Source organism: Rhagoletis pomonella, unplaced genomic scaffold (genome assembly GCF_013731165.1).
Source record: "Rhagoletis pomonella isolate Grant_MI unplaced genomic scaffold, Rhpom_1.0 Rhpom_scaffold_00004, whole genome shotgun sequence".
Taxonomy (NCBI): Eukaryota; Metazoa; Arthropoda; class Insecta; order Diptera; family Tephritidae; genus Rhagoletis; species Rhagoletis pomonella.
In genome coordinates this window covers 59,323,457-59,337,363 of record NW_023458558.1, presented here as the reverse complement: position 1 = coordinate 59,337,363, position 13,907 = coordinate 59,323,457, and the positions used below count along the sequence as shown (strand labels likewise).

Sequence of the window (13,907 nt, the reverse complement as noted above, 5' to 3'; positions counted from 1 at the left end):
ATCAGGCGAAAACCAAACGAAGAGCGCCAATTAGTGTGCAGTACCGCTGACGTGAATACTCTTTTAAGCATAACATAAAATTATTCAATACACTAACAAAAAGAACACTCGCGCGTTTTTGTCAACATATTTTTCTCTTAACTAGTATTTAGTTTAGAATTTAATATAATGTTAATTTACGCTTCTCCTTCCCTTATGTTTCTATACCTGCGCTGCACATATTTTTCTTTATTTCTAACTTTTTGTTTGTTAACTTCTTTCGCTCTCTTACTCTTTCTTTTTTTCAAGTGCTGCAATTTGTTTGGCATTTTATGTGGCTTTTTGCTTGACATCAAAGTGCAATGTCTTCGATACTTTTGTTGTTTTGAATATTAACAGCCGCTTTCGTTCTAAAGACTATGAAAGCACGTTTAATATGATGCGCATACTTGGTAGACAAAGAAACGGGTTAAAAATATGTCATCTTAACGCCCAGAGCTTACCAGCTAAAATAGATGAGTTCAGATACATTTTTGAATCGTCTGACATTGATGTTGTATGTGTTTCCGAGTCTTGGTTCTCTGCGTGGCATAGTGACAATTTGTTTTGTGTTGATGGATATAAACTTTTTCGTTTAGATAGACTTGGGCACGGTGGCGGTGTTGCCGTGTTCGTCAAATCTAGTTTGTCCTGTAGAATTAAATGTACATCAGAGCCTTATAGTTCAATTGAATACCTCTTTGTTGAAATCATGTGTAATCATACAAAGATACTCATAGGATGTGTTTATAGACCTCACAAACACATTGGTTATGATAATTTTATAGATTTTATTGAAAATCTTAGCCTCACCTTTAGTGATATTGTAATAGCTGGAGATTTTAACAGTGATTTGCTGACTGAAAACAAATTTTCACTTGCAATGCAAAATCTGGGTCTTTTCCCAGTAAACACGTCAACCCCTACACATTACACCCAAACAAGCAGCACGCTCTTGGACATATTTTTTGTAAGTGATAGGTCGAAAGTTCTAATCTATGACCAACTCTCCGTCCCAAATTTCTCTAAGCATGACCTCATTTTTCTAACACTGGATTTTAAGTTAGCTTGTAATACGGTTTCTTATTCATATCGAGATTTTATGCATATTAATTATGAGCAACTCGAAGAAGCTGTTGATGCCATACCCTGGGAGTATGTTTACACTTTGGTATCCACAAACGAGCAGGTGAATTTTCTTCAAACCAATATAAGTTCCCTATATGAACAGTATGTGCCGCTTGTAACAAAATCAGGCAATATTCGCAAACGGCCTTGGTTCAACAACTATATAAAGGGTCTTATTCAGAAGCGCAACAAGGCATATAGAAAGTGGAAACACCTGAAATGTGCAGCAACATATAATGTCTTCAAGGGTCATAGAAGAGAAGCCACCAGAGCCATTAAATTGCAAAAACTGAAATACTATGAGCATCAGTTTAGCACAGCAATAAGTTCTAAAAATACATGGAAATATATTCGTGAAATAGGGATTGGCAACAAAAGTAATCCTGTTTCAGAGAATATAAACGTAGATGAGCTGAATGAGAAATTTGTACAATTATCCGCCTGTAGCAGTAATATATGTCGTGAAAAGTACAGTGTATGTATGAATGGAACAATACCTGGTTTTACCTTCTCCAATATTGATGATTGTGCCGTTGTCGAGTCCGTCCTCAGTGTGAAATCTAATGCGATTGGTATAGACGGAATTCATCCGAAATTTTTTAAATGCTTATTGCCTAAAATTTTACCGTACGTAACTTATGTCTTCAACAGCATTTTGACCACGTCTGTTTTTCCTCACTGTTGGAAGTCGGCAAAAATCATTCCAATTAAGAAATCTAATGGGGATTTTAGACCCATCGCAATACTACCCTTTTTATCCAAGGTACTTGAGCGCATTATGCATACTCAGATAAATTCTTTTCTGAGTCGAAACCTGCTGGTGAATAGGTACCAATCTGGTTTTAGATCCAACCGAAGCTGTATAACGGCGCTAATTAGGGTATCAGACGACATCAGACTAAACATTGACAACGATCGCGTGACTTTATTAACACTTCTGGATCATTCCAAAGCTTTCGACACTGTTAATCACGATCTTCTAGCCTTGAAACTTAGCAACTTGTTTAACTTCTCGTCGACAGCATTAAATTTAATAAAATCATACCTCAATGATCGCTCACAAGCTGTTTGGGCCGGTGACATTATATCTAACTGCTTACCCGTAACTAAAGGCGTTCCCCAAGGCTCGACTCTCGGTCCTCTATTGTTTGTGTTATATGTAAACGATCTACAAAGTGTGTTAAAATATTGTGATATTCATGTATATGCAGATGATGTTCAACTATATGTCAGTTGCCCTTTTGTATCCGTTAATAATTGTATTAGTAACCTCAACACTGACTTAGATCACGTTAGCAAGTGGGCCTGTGACAATGGGTTACTTTTAAATCCAAGTAAATCACAGTGCATCGTTATTTACAAGAAGACTTTCAAACTTGAGGGCTACAGTGAAGTGAAATTGAACAACTCTGTTATAAAATTTGTTGACACTGCAAGAAACCTAGGGATAATTTTCAATAGAACCCTATCGTGGAATACCCACATTTATAGTGCAATAGGCAAGGTTTATGGCATGCTCCGTTCATTATGGACTATTCAGCACTTTACCCCAGAGAAAATTCGACTGCTTTTAGCTAAAACATTTCTGTTACCAACCTTATTGTATGGATGTGAACTGTATGCCAATTGTGATAGTCTGTGTCGTGGCAAACTTAATATCCTCTACAACAACATCGCCAGATACGTGTATTGTGTAAAACGTCGTGATCATATATCTGTTTTTGCCTTAAAAATATTTTCTATAAAGTTCGACGATTTATTAAAAGTAAAATGCCTAATGCTGCTTCACAAGGTAATTAACTCTCATGAGCCCAAATACCTTGTTGAACGAATTCAATTCACGAGATCGGCCCGATCACTTAACCTGCTTAGTATGACATACAGTTGCCTTGTATCTGAACGTCAGTCCTTTGTTTTTGCTGTTCGTCTTTGGAACGCTCTGCCATATAAGATCAAAACTATCCATGTACACTTTAAAAATGAGCTCTTACATAATTTTTGCCCTCTAAATTGCTAAGATGCACGTACACATATATTTTTCTTTTTTCTAATACTTCTTTGTTCTTCTTCTCCTCCTTACACATTTTTACAACCTACGGTTTCCCTTAATGTTAGTTTTTAAGCTTTTATAATTAAATTAAGTTCAAACACTGTAAAATAACTCATGGTTGTGTGTTTGATTATAATAAATAAAATAAATAAATAAATAAATAAAAAAATTCATTGAGGCATATTCTAGAAGGGCATTAAGTTCTCTAAAAAATAACTCTGAAGTTGAAGTCTCAAAAATGTATATATCTAGGGGATTTGAAAGTTGATAAAGGTAGAGATATGTAGTTTTAGGGCTTTATTATTGGAAATATTCATGCTAAATGAAAAACTTACACTAAAATTATACGAAATGTGTAAAAGATGTTGATTTTGAGCTAGATTTGTCAGAGAAGAGAGGGTTTTAATCCATTTATTTATTTTTTATTGCATTTTTAAACATTAATATTCTCTTTAATTATTTGGCCCAAATCAACATATTGAAACAAAAGCAATCTCTTTTGCAAGTAGTGCAATTACACGCTAGCAATATCACAATTGAAATAAACAGGATTTTACTAGTAATTAAAAAGAATATTAATGCTTAAAAATGCAATAAAAAATAAATAAATTGTTAAAAACTTCCACTACTTGAAGTAGCTGCAACCCAACAAACAATCCACAAATTGAGACAAAATATCGGTGAGCAGATCCGAATAACATTACGGAAGTAGCTCAACCCATCATACGAAATTGCTATACCTCGGTCAGCAATATCATTAAACATATTTAACACTCTTAATCGTCTCTAAGACAACAAAATCCAGGTCATTTTTTTAGAGAATTTAATGCCATACAAGAATATGTAAAGAAAAACGGTCCAATAGATATAACAGCATTCCCCAAAATTCGTTGAGGAATTATGCATTGAAAAGAATAAATCTTCTTGACCCGGTTCAATAAAGCATGCCAGTCGTTTTTCTTCTCTGACGAATAGAAATGTCACGTGAAGCCAGGTTCTTCTCCATCTGGTCTTCCCATTGCAAATGAGGACTTCCTCTTCCTCTGGATTTCAGGCCGAATCATTTCCATAAATCTGTGCGAAACGGTCTAGTTTTTGTTGCTGTTGTAGCGGCTTACATAGGCCTACCTAGAACGGGTTTTCGCTTATTCGTTGTCGTCAAGATCAACTTAAACTTCTGTTAGTTTTTGTTTTTTAACCCGTGAAACCAGTCTAATGAAAATTAGGAAAATTATTAATATTTCATGTCGACGCCTCCAAACCATACCATTCTAAGTCTGACTAAGCCTAAGGTGACTTAACATGGTATGGTTTGGAGACGTCGATATGTGCCCTATTTATTCCATTGCAATCTGAGACTCGTTTTCGGATGTTGGATGTTTAACCGTGCCCTGTCTTGAATTGAAAACGCTGTGGTAGCAGGAACAAATAGTATTCCTACAGCATTGCTCATTAGAGGTCTTACTGCGCACTCACGATAGTCGGGTCTACATAACCGAAAGGATCCTGGTTTATATCTGACCAAGGACTGTCCCTCCAACATTTTCCCCCAAAAACTCTGGGGAATTAGTATGCTGTTAAAACAACAACTAGAGGTCTAACTGTGTTTGCTTTTCTCTGGAATGATATACTAAACTGTTTGTACCAGCTCGCGGCTCAACTCCGATTTTTACCTTTTACCTAAAACCTCTTTGGGCCGGTTTCTCAATGTCTGGTCAACACTGACTAACGGTTAAACATGGTTATCAACGTCATCGACTCCCTTTTATATGTTATGGAGGCGATCACGTCGATAATGATGTTTAACCTGAAGTTAGTGTTAACCAGACATTGAGAAACTGGCCCTTATTTTTTCTTTTGTCTGCAATGTCATTAATGGTTGCATGTTTTGTATACCGCTAGTAATTGCCCACTAATACTCAACATTATGAATGGTTGTAAATCTGCATCGGTATGCACTCTTTTTATTCCTAAAATATGTATGTATGTATTCAATTTTAATGATTCATTAAAATTGTTTAAACTTTGTTCTAGGCTTTACGAAAACTTATCGATAAACATGGAAACCAATTTAGGATTCTCCAATTCCGGTGCAGTTTTAAATAGGCCTACATTTTGCCTTAAACAATTCCAAAATAAAGTTGTTTAATTGTTTATTAAACCCGGTGATCAAATTTGAAATAATCAAAAAAATTGTCTTGCGAACACAGATTACAGGCGGATGAATGACTATAGTATTGAGCATCTTCACCTATCCATCTCTCATCATTAGTTGATATACCCATTCCGTTTCGACACAAACTCATACATCGCTTTGCTGTAATCCATCGTAGATTCGATTTTGCTACGAATCGTAAAATTGGTATGCTGAAATCCGCGTTGTCATATGCTAATTTCGAAATTAATATCAATAAAATAAAGTAAAAAGTAATTAGAAATTGGATTGTTATTAAATATGTCCAACATATGTACATATGTATCAGGTCGAAGATCACCAAAAAATCGGTCGTTAAGCGAAAAAATGGTGGAATGCATAAGCAAAAGGCTGGACATTATTCGAGGCTTTGCAAAATGTTGAAAGTTTTTGTCAACGTTTTTTAGCACGTGGATTGCGCCAACCCCACAACAAAATCTTTTCCCAACACCATGTTGGTAACTTCTTTCAGCGAAAAACCTCAAAACTTCCATCAATCTACCGATGGTGATTTTACACTTCTCCCAAGCTCTTCCTCCATAATTATTAAAACGCCTTTAAATGCGTCTTTGTTGAGGCTGAAATTTTTCACAAGCTAAATGGATCAGAGCTACTAGCAATCTCCTTTGTATATTAATGCAACTGTTAGTTCTTCCTCCTGAGGCAAAAGTGCTTCGGCCACTGATTCCATTGTATTCTACTTAAATAAGGACAATTATTTTCAAATAAAGACTAAACAAATTTGTTTTTCAATTTCCCTATTCACTTGCAATTATATTTATTTAGATTTGTTTCTGTCAAAGAAGTGGATTCAAGACCTCGAATTTCACGCTTTCAAAGGCCCTACACACGCATTGATTTATCGGCCAACCAGTTGATCAACCTACTTAACAAAACAAACAAACAATTTTTATTTTCTCCAACCTGACAAACAACTTGACGAAGGTTTGCCAACTTGCCTACACACGGTTTATTTACCAACAACTTCTAGCGGTTGGCTAACTGGTTGGCCGATAAATCGATCAGTGTGTAGGGCCTTTTAGCTGGCAGTGCCGTTGATAGTTACGATCGGATTACAGCATACCAGTTTTGGATTTTTCGAAACGGAACTACGAAGATTTGGATTACAGCATACGGGTGATAAATTTGGTGGAAACCCAATGTATACATTCTCTTTTATCACCCATGTTTCAGAAACCCATCATACCAAATAATACTGGCTAGAAACTTCTGACTAAATATCGGCATTTTGCTGTTAATTCGGCACTTTTACGACTATTTATTACTTTTGCATTCACATGCTTTTCCGTACATTCGTATATTCCTGATGTCATTAGCTTTCAATTAGTCATTCGTAAATCTCTTGTATGTACATATGTATATTCACTTGAGCCGATACCGATATTACTACTCGCCAAGTTTCTATCCGCACCATTTTTTGCGCTCTCTCACACAATTTGTAAAAATGTCCAATTGCATTCAAATGTACTCTTATTTTCTCGATCGTCAAATCGGTTCTCTGTTTACTTCGCCCCTACGATTAATGTCGCTTTTGACTTCTGATTCGATTTGCCGGCACAGCGCTGAACTCGTAGGTTTTCAGTGTATTGGTTAATTGAAAGCGTACACTTGTCGGTTTCGGCGATTATAAAATTCGAGTTTTGTTATTTGTCAGTTGATCTCTGGAATCCAAACGTGAAACGAAATTGTTTGGTGTACTGTAGCTAACAGTCATTTTTATCAGCCAGAATAGCTTGCGGTTATCACGCATTGATATAGTTTCCCTCGAGTGTTGTTTCGTGCCAAGTGGTTTAAGTGGTTACTTTGTAATAAAAAGTTTACTAAAGAATGAGGTAGCTTAATTAAGTAAGACTACACAAAATTTCAAAATTAAATAGCAACGTAACAAAGAAAAATTTAAGGATCGCTAGATCAAAAGTTCGTGCTTTAAAGGTGATTGAAATCATTCAATCTAAGTAGATTGTTTTCGACAGTTCTCAATGTAATTGTGCACATCATGTGATATGAAATTTTTTCGTTTTTTTGTGCGTAAAAGTGAAAACTGTTTTAAGTTGAATTTTATTGAAATTGATTATGGCTCGGACTATCTTCTATAATAAGTAGTGTAGCTGATTTCACGAGTCATTGCATTCAAATTGTCCATATCAAATGTATACATAAGTATGTATGCCCTGAACGGCTTGTTACTGATTGCATGACAGTTGAATGTAAAACATATCAGAACCCAATAGGAAATTATTTACTCCTAGTTAAATCTTCATAATGTACAATTAGGGCATTCAAAAACGTCAAAAGTGTGGTACAGTTGACGTCTGTAGGCATTTTTATAGCACATTTAATTTAATAAAATGCAAGTTTGAAGTCACTACAAAATACCATTGATTTTTGAGAATTCTTTTTGTCAGGGGTGTCACGCATTTTCTTTCATATAAAAACAGATTTTGTTCATGCGTTATATCAGAGCTTGCCAAACTTTTTTTCTCGTAGACCCCTTTCAAAAATTGACTGGTTTCGATGGACCCTGCTGATACATTTCTAAACATTCCCAAAGCACGTAAAAAATGAAATGTAAATATAACAATGTAAATTTGCATCGCGGATGAATTCGAAAACTCATCTCGGGGTGGCCAAAATAAAACTAAAACATTTTCTTGTGTTCTATTTATAAAAAAAATGTGATTACACACTTGCAGACTTAAAAAAATAGAGCTCGTAAACCCGTCAAAATACTCTCTCGCCCTGAGGAGTCATATTTTTCAAGAGCACTCCGAGCGCTAGCGTTATTTAAATTATCTTCACCATAAACTCATCAAATGTTCGGCTCACTCATGACTTAGCAAGTAGAGTATTTGTAAAATAGTTTATTTGTGTTGATGGCATCATTTTTGTTTTTCTCGCTCCGAGTTTTAAAGTGAGGCGAAAAATATTTATCACATTTTTAAAACACAACACTTAAAACATCAAAACGGCTAAGCCTTTTGCGCCAAACTTTTAACTCAGAAACTGACAATGGAGAAAAGAACGAGTCTAGAAAAATCGATGACAAACAACCAAAGCAAGCAAGAAGCACAAAAAGTGTTCCATCGTCTCATCCTCTTCAAGGCAAGATCGGCAAATTGACTTGTCATTTACACCTATCGCAGTCAGGTGTTTGTGCCACGTGAAGTGACCAGTCGAAGAACAGCAAGTTGTCTGCAGTTGCTCAGTGAAAGCAAAAAATTAGACAGACCTTCTGAGATTGAAAGCAACATGAGTTTTGCCCACCTGCATCTCCTCGATGCCTCCGAGTCATTGCTGAGCGAAATATTCACCCAGTTTCGTATTGTGGCTTCGAGTAAAGCAACCTCGTTTTGTTTACCACCATAATTTAATCGCGATTTGCATTGCCGAACTAGTTTGGAAGTACTTAAATAGAGGGCTGGTCAATGCCTTAAGTGCAGCTTGGTTGTCACTGCAGACACGTAAACTCCATCCCCTCCACCTATGTTCCACCACGTAGTCCATGGCTTTGAGGATTGCAATTACTTCAGCCTGAAAGACCGAAGCATATTCCCCCACAGAAAAATGTAGATTATACCCATTAACTTCGAAAAATACCTTAGATCATGACCCAGAGTCAATGCGTGAGTATGATCTCAATGATGGAATGAAACCAGCATTCAGTCTCAGGGAACTCAACATTATAGAATCTCATCAACAAAGGTAATGGCGGCGTTGAAAAGACACAAGTGCTTTAATCTCTGCTGACAGCAATTTCCGCTGCGCCCCACTCAGTTTTATACCAACATCCGGTTCACTTTAGTCTGCAGTGACGGTAAGTGCAGCAGTGCGTCAAGAGTACTATACACCATTCAAAAAATTTAATTTAAACAAAGAGGCTATCTTTACTATCGAAACCAGATAAATTTCCGTGGACCCCCACTCCCAACTCATGGACCCTCATTTTTTATTCACGCCGACGTAGACCCCCGTCGAGTCTCCCGTGGACCTCTAGGGATGCGCCTGGACCACTTTGGGAATAACTGTGTTATATGGTAGAAAATGCGCAACACCATTAATAAAAAAAAATGCCAAAAATCAAAGGTATTTTTTTAGTGACTTCAAACTTGCACTTTATTACACTAGAATTTAATACCCAAAAAAATTCTGAATGAAAAGTGTGAAATTTTGATGAAAAGTAGACGATTTCGTTTTAATTGTTACAAAATAAGAGGGTTTGTGATTTATGGATTTTGTTGTAGTGTGTGTGTGAACTATATACCCGGAGTGCTTCACTGCGACTTAAAATTATTTTTGGTGTTGTTACTTCCTCCCAAAAATCGTATGGCTTCATTCATAAAAAATAAAATAGATTTGAAGAGGTTTATGAAGTGAGATTTTTAAATAAATTTTCAGTTTATGATTTATTTTTGTAAATAAGGGCGTTTGTTAATATATTTTCGAAGATGTTTCAGTCCTGGAAATTTAGTTTTTAGAAGGTATACTTATGCAGTATTTACCTTAGCTTATCACTTTAACTGAAGAATATTTTCGGCAGTAAGCTTTCTTAAACCTCCTAAGTTTGATACCCGTATTTCATTTATTTTATCAATATATTAATTGAATACAATTTTTCAGCTAGGTGGCAACCCTCCTCAAAAATATTTGAATAAATGTTCATGACAATTTGAAACATTTTAATCAGATTTTCTAGAATGGTTTTGAGTATGCAGTTTTGAAGCCCATTAAGTTTTAATATAATAAAGTAAACAACTTGTACAATTGTTTTTTTTTTGTATGTACTTAAACTTTGAACTTTGGATTGTTATGCCGAATTTTCACTAGGCATTGAAATGACAAACAAATTGGGCCATTGAAAAAATTTCATGTAGAAACGAACTTTTAATGTATTTTTTATTAATATAACGAAGCGGTAATTTTTCAGTGATACACTTTCTGATTAAATTTTTTAATACATTATTTTCGGTAATGGTTGTTGAAAAGAGAGCGTTAAGCACAATGGATTTGGCAACAATAATGTAATCACACTCATATGTAGCTTTCAATGCTCGAGAGTGTACGCAAAATCGTCTATTGCGCGGCATCTTAGCTCATTTCTCTTCTAATCCTTTTTTTGATAGCTTCTAATATTTTTCACATATATTTATGCATATGTATGTTGGAATACATTCTTACTACCAGTTTGTCTAATCATTATCAGTGAACGTAGTATTATGTAGTACAAACATAAGCACTAAGAGTAAATTTTATGTGAGATTTTTATATTTTAATTTCTTGTATTCACTTTACAAATTCCAAAGAATTTCTTGTATTTAGAACGCAAATAGGCAGAAATAAATTCTGAAATATATAGTGTCAGTATTTTTATCAAAGGCCATCTCAATAAGTCATGGAACCGTGAAAGGGAAGTCAAAAATAAGCTAAAATACCATTTTCTTATATACGTTTTAACATTTTCTGTGCATGTAGCTAGTTGGAGCTTCTTGATAACAGCGTTTGATGGCCTTAAAATATATAAAATTTCATTGATATTTTCTGAAAGTACACCTTTCCCAAAATTAAACCCCTGCCGAATTTGTAAGAGTTAACTTTAATGATTTTAGTGGTCTCCCTAATGTTTTAGGATGTTTATTAATATGATTGTATGAACATATCGAGACCTTATATTCAATACCCTCTATCTGCACCTTTCAGAAAAATTTGTTTCTGATGTTGAAATCCATCTGGGACTTAACTGTCATTACTGAAGTTAACTCTAACTTTGCAAATTCTACCAACAAGCTATTTATATGGTTAGAATTAACAGCATCCACCTCGATATAACTCGTTTGCTGTGCGAACTTCATATTTCAGTTCAGTACTCAGCAATGGTTGCCATGCCCTATTTTATGTTGTGCAAAAGATTCATTAATATAAATCATTATATAAATAGGCAATCATGTTTCCTTTACACCCCTTTTACGGCTAAACTCTACTTCTAAGGTAAAAACAGTTATATATCATTAGAAAGGTATTTTGATGCTGATGTGCAGTCAATTTTTAAAATTTCAAATTAGTTTAAAATAGAGCGAAAAAATCAATTCAAAAGTCACACCAATACCAACGCCATACATGTACATGGTTGGGGCGGAAATGCCTCCTAAATGTATGCTTTAATATTGATAGTGAATTAAAGAAACGTGCTAAGCAGCAGTTTAGGAATAAGATGTATGTGTGTACATGAATAGATTAGCCTCAAACAAGGATGAAGATAATTTTGAGTATGGAGAAGAAGAAAGGGATAAATACAGAAATTAAAATAAAAGTAAAGAAAACTAAATATAAAGACAAAGAGGAAGGAAAATTTAAATACCTAACCTAATAACAATGGTGGGGGTGAATATGTAAATGAAGAAAAGAATGGACATATTTAGCTCAGGATAAAGGAAAGGATAAAGATGAAGAAGAAGATGAAGATGAAGACCAAGACGAGGAAGAGGATGAAGATGAATATGAAGATGAATATGAAGATAAGGATAAAGATAACTTATCTTAACTTAACCCCTTAACTTAACTTAACTCACCTCAACTCATCTCACCTCCGCTTAAAAACTTACTCCACCTGAGTTCGCTACACATTACTTAACTCCCCAGACCTAAATCCACCACTACTTCACTCCCCACACCTAAATTCACCACACCTTAATTCACCACACCTAAATCCACCACACTTTAATTCACCACACCTTAACTCACCACACCTCAACTTTCTCACCACACCTTAACTCACCACACCTTAATTCACCACACCTCAACTCACCACAACTAAATTCACCACACCTCTTAAGACCACCACACCTGAATTCATACCACCGTAACTCCCTCACTGCAACTCACCACACCCAATTTCAACACATGACATGATATCACTAAAGAAACAATATAAAGAAAAAGAGGAAGGAAAATTTAACTACCTAACCTAATAACAATGGTGGGGGTAAATACGTAAATGTAGAAAAGAATGAAGATATAGATCAGGATAAAGGAAAAGATAAATATGAAGACGAAGGTGAATATGAAGATGAAGAGGAAGATGAAGATGAAGATGAAGATGAAGATGAAGATGAAGATGAAGATGAAGATGAAGATGAAGATGAAGATGAAGATGAAGATGAAGATGAAGATGAAGATGAAGATGAAGATGAGGATGAGGATGAGGATGAGGATGAGGATGAAGATGAAGATAAGGATAAAGATCATAACCCCTTAACTTTAACTCATCTTAACTTAAAAACTTACTCCACCTGAGCTCACCACACATTAATTCACCACACTTTAACTCCCCACACCTAAATTCACCACACCTCAACTCGCCACACCTTAACCCCCGCACCTAAATCCACCACACCTAAATCCACCACCCTTAATTCACCACACCTCAACTTTCTCACGACACCTTAACTCACCTCAACTCACCTCACCAAAATTCACCACACCTCAACTTTCTCACCATAACTTAACTCACCACAACTGAATCCACCACACCTAAATTCACCACACCGTAACTCCTACACCCAATTCCACCAGACCGCAGCTCACCACACCCAATTTCACCACATGACATGATATCACTTGATGTGGCATCAAAGGCAAAATCATTTGGCATAAAATGAACCAAAATAAATAAGATTTAGATAGAGGTGAAAAAAGGGATAAAAAGGAAATACAACTGAAGAGTGTGCGATGTTATATTTTGGTGTGTTATGCTTCATATGTTATGTTATTTATTCTCATGTTATGGTTATGTTATGTTATGCCAAGTACTAAGCTAAACTCCCCTCCACTTAACCCATTCCAACTAATGTTATTTTAGCTCATTCAACTTACATAAACTATCCTTAATTTTATCGGTTGAATTTCAACCGCTGGGCGAACACTAGTAATTATAATTTATTCTATTTCAAAACAGAATGAACATAACTTGTGTTTTTTTTTAATATTCCGTTATATTTAAAACCAAACAAGTTGAAAAAGCCAATTAGCTCCTTTTGAATTCAATATCCCAACTAACATCCATGTGGCGCTAATTTGCCATTGATTGTCGTAATTAGGGATACTTGTTTTAAATATGCCATGATAATATGTACATGTCTGACATTTTTATAGCAACGATAGAGCTACCAAGAAAAAAATATCATGATAACCCGAAAATGCCAATAACAAAAAACAGTACGTATATAGTATATCAACAGCGTTCAGAATTTTGGTTGGCTGTGAGCCAAAGTATTTTCCGCTAAATGCGTATCTAGTATATGTCTAGCAGGCCAGTCTGGATTGATTCTTTTCTTATTGCGTCGAATTCAGTTATGTGGGCGCACACATTTGCACATAAATGTATGTAGTATACATATGTAGAAAAATCGAGTAGTTCGCATGGCGGCGAGATAAGGCCCACTAATGAGGTGCAAACATTTTTGGCGGGAAGTTGAGTTGTGGGAATTTTTTCATTTGCTGTTT

At 35.4% G+C, this 13,907-nt stretch overlaps 2 protein-coding genes across 4 annotated transcripts in view; both read left to right on the top strand.

The window, feature by feature from the left end:
- The window catches only part of LOC118737886 (phosphoribosyl pyrophosphate synthase-associated protein 2), a 145,754-nt gene that overhangs the window by 20,681 nt on the left and 111,166 nt on the right, over positions 1-13,907 (top strand). The window lies entirely within an intron of this gene.
- The window catches only part of LOC118736737 (sodium-independent sulfate anion transporter-like), a 74,218-nt gene continuing 61,431 nt past the window's right edge, over positions 1,121-13,907 (top strand). Inside the window, exons 1-2 of the mRNA XM_036466752.1 lie at positions 1,121-1,207; positions 1,250-1,621. Of these exons, the coding sequence (XP_036322645.1) occupies positions 1,121-1,207; positions 1,250-1,621 (459 nt within the window). The remainder of the gene's footprint in view (positions 1,208-1,249; positions 1,622-13,907) is intronic.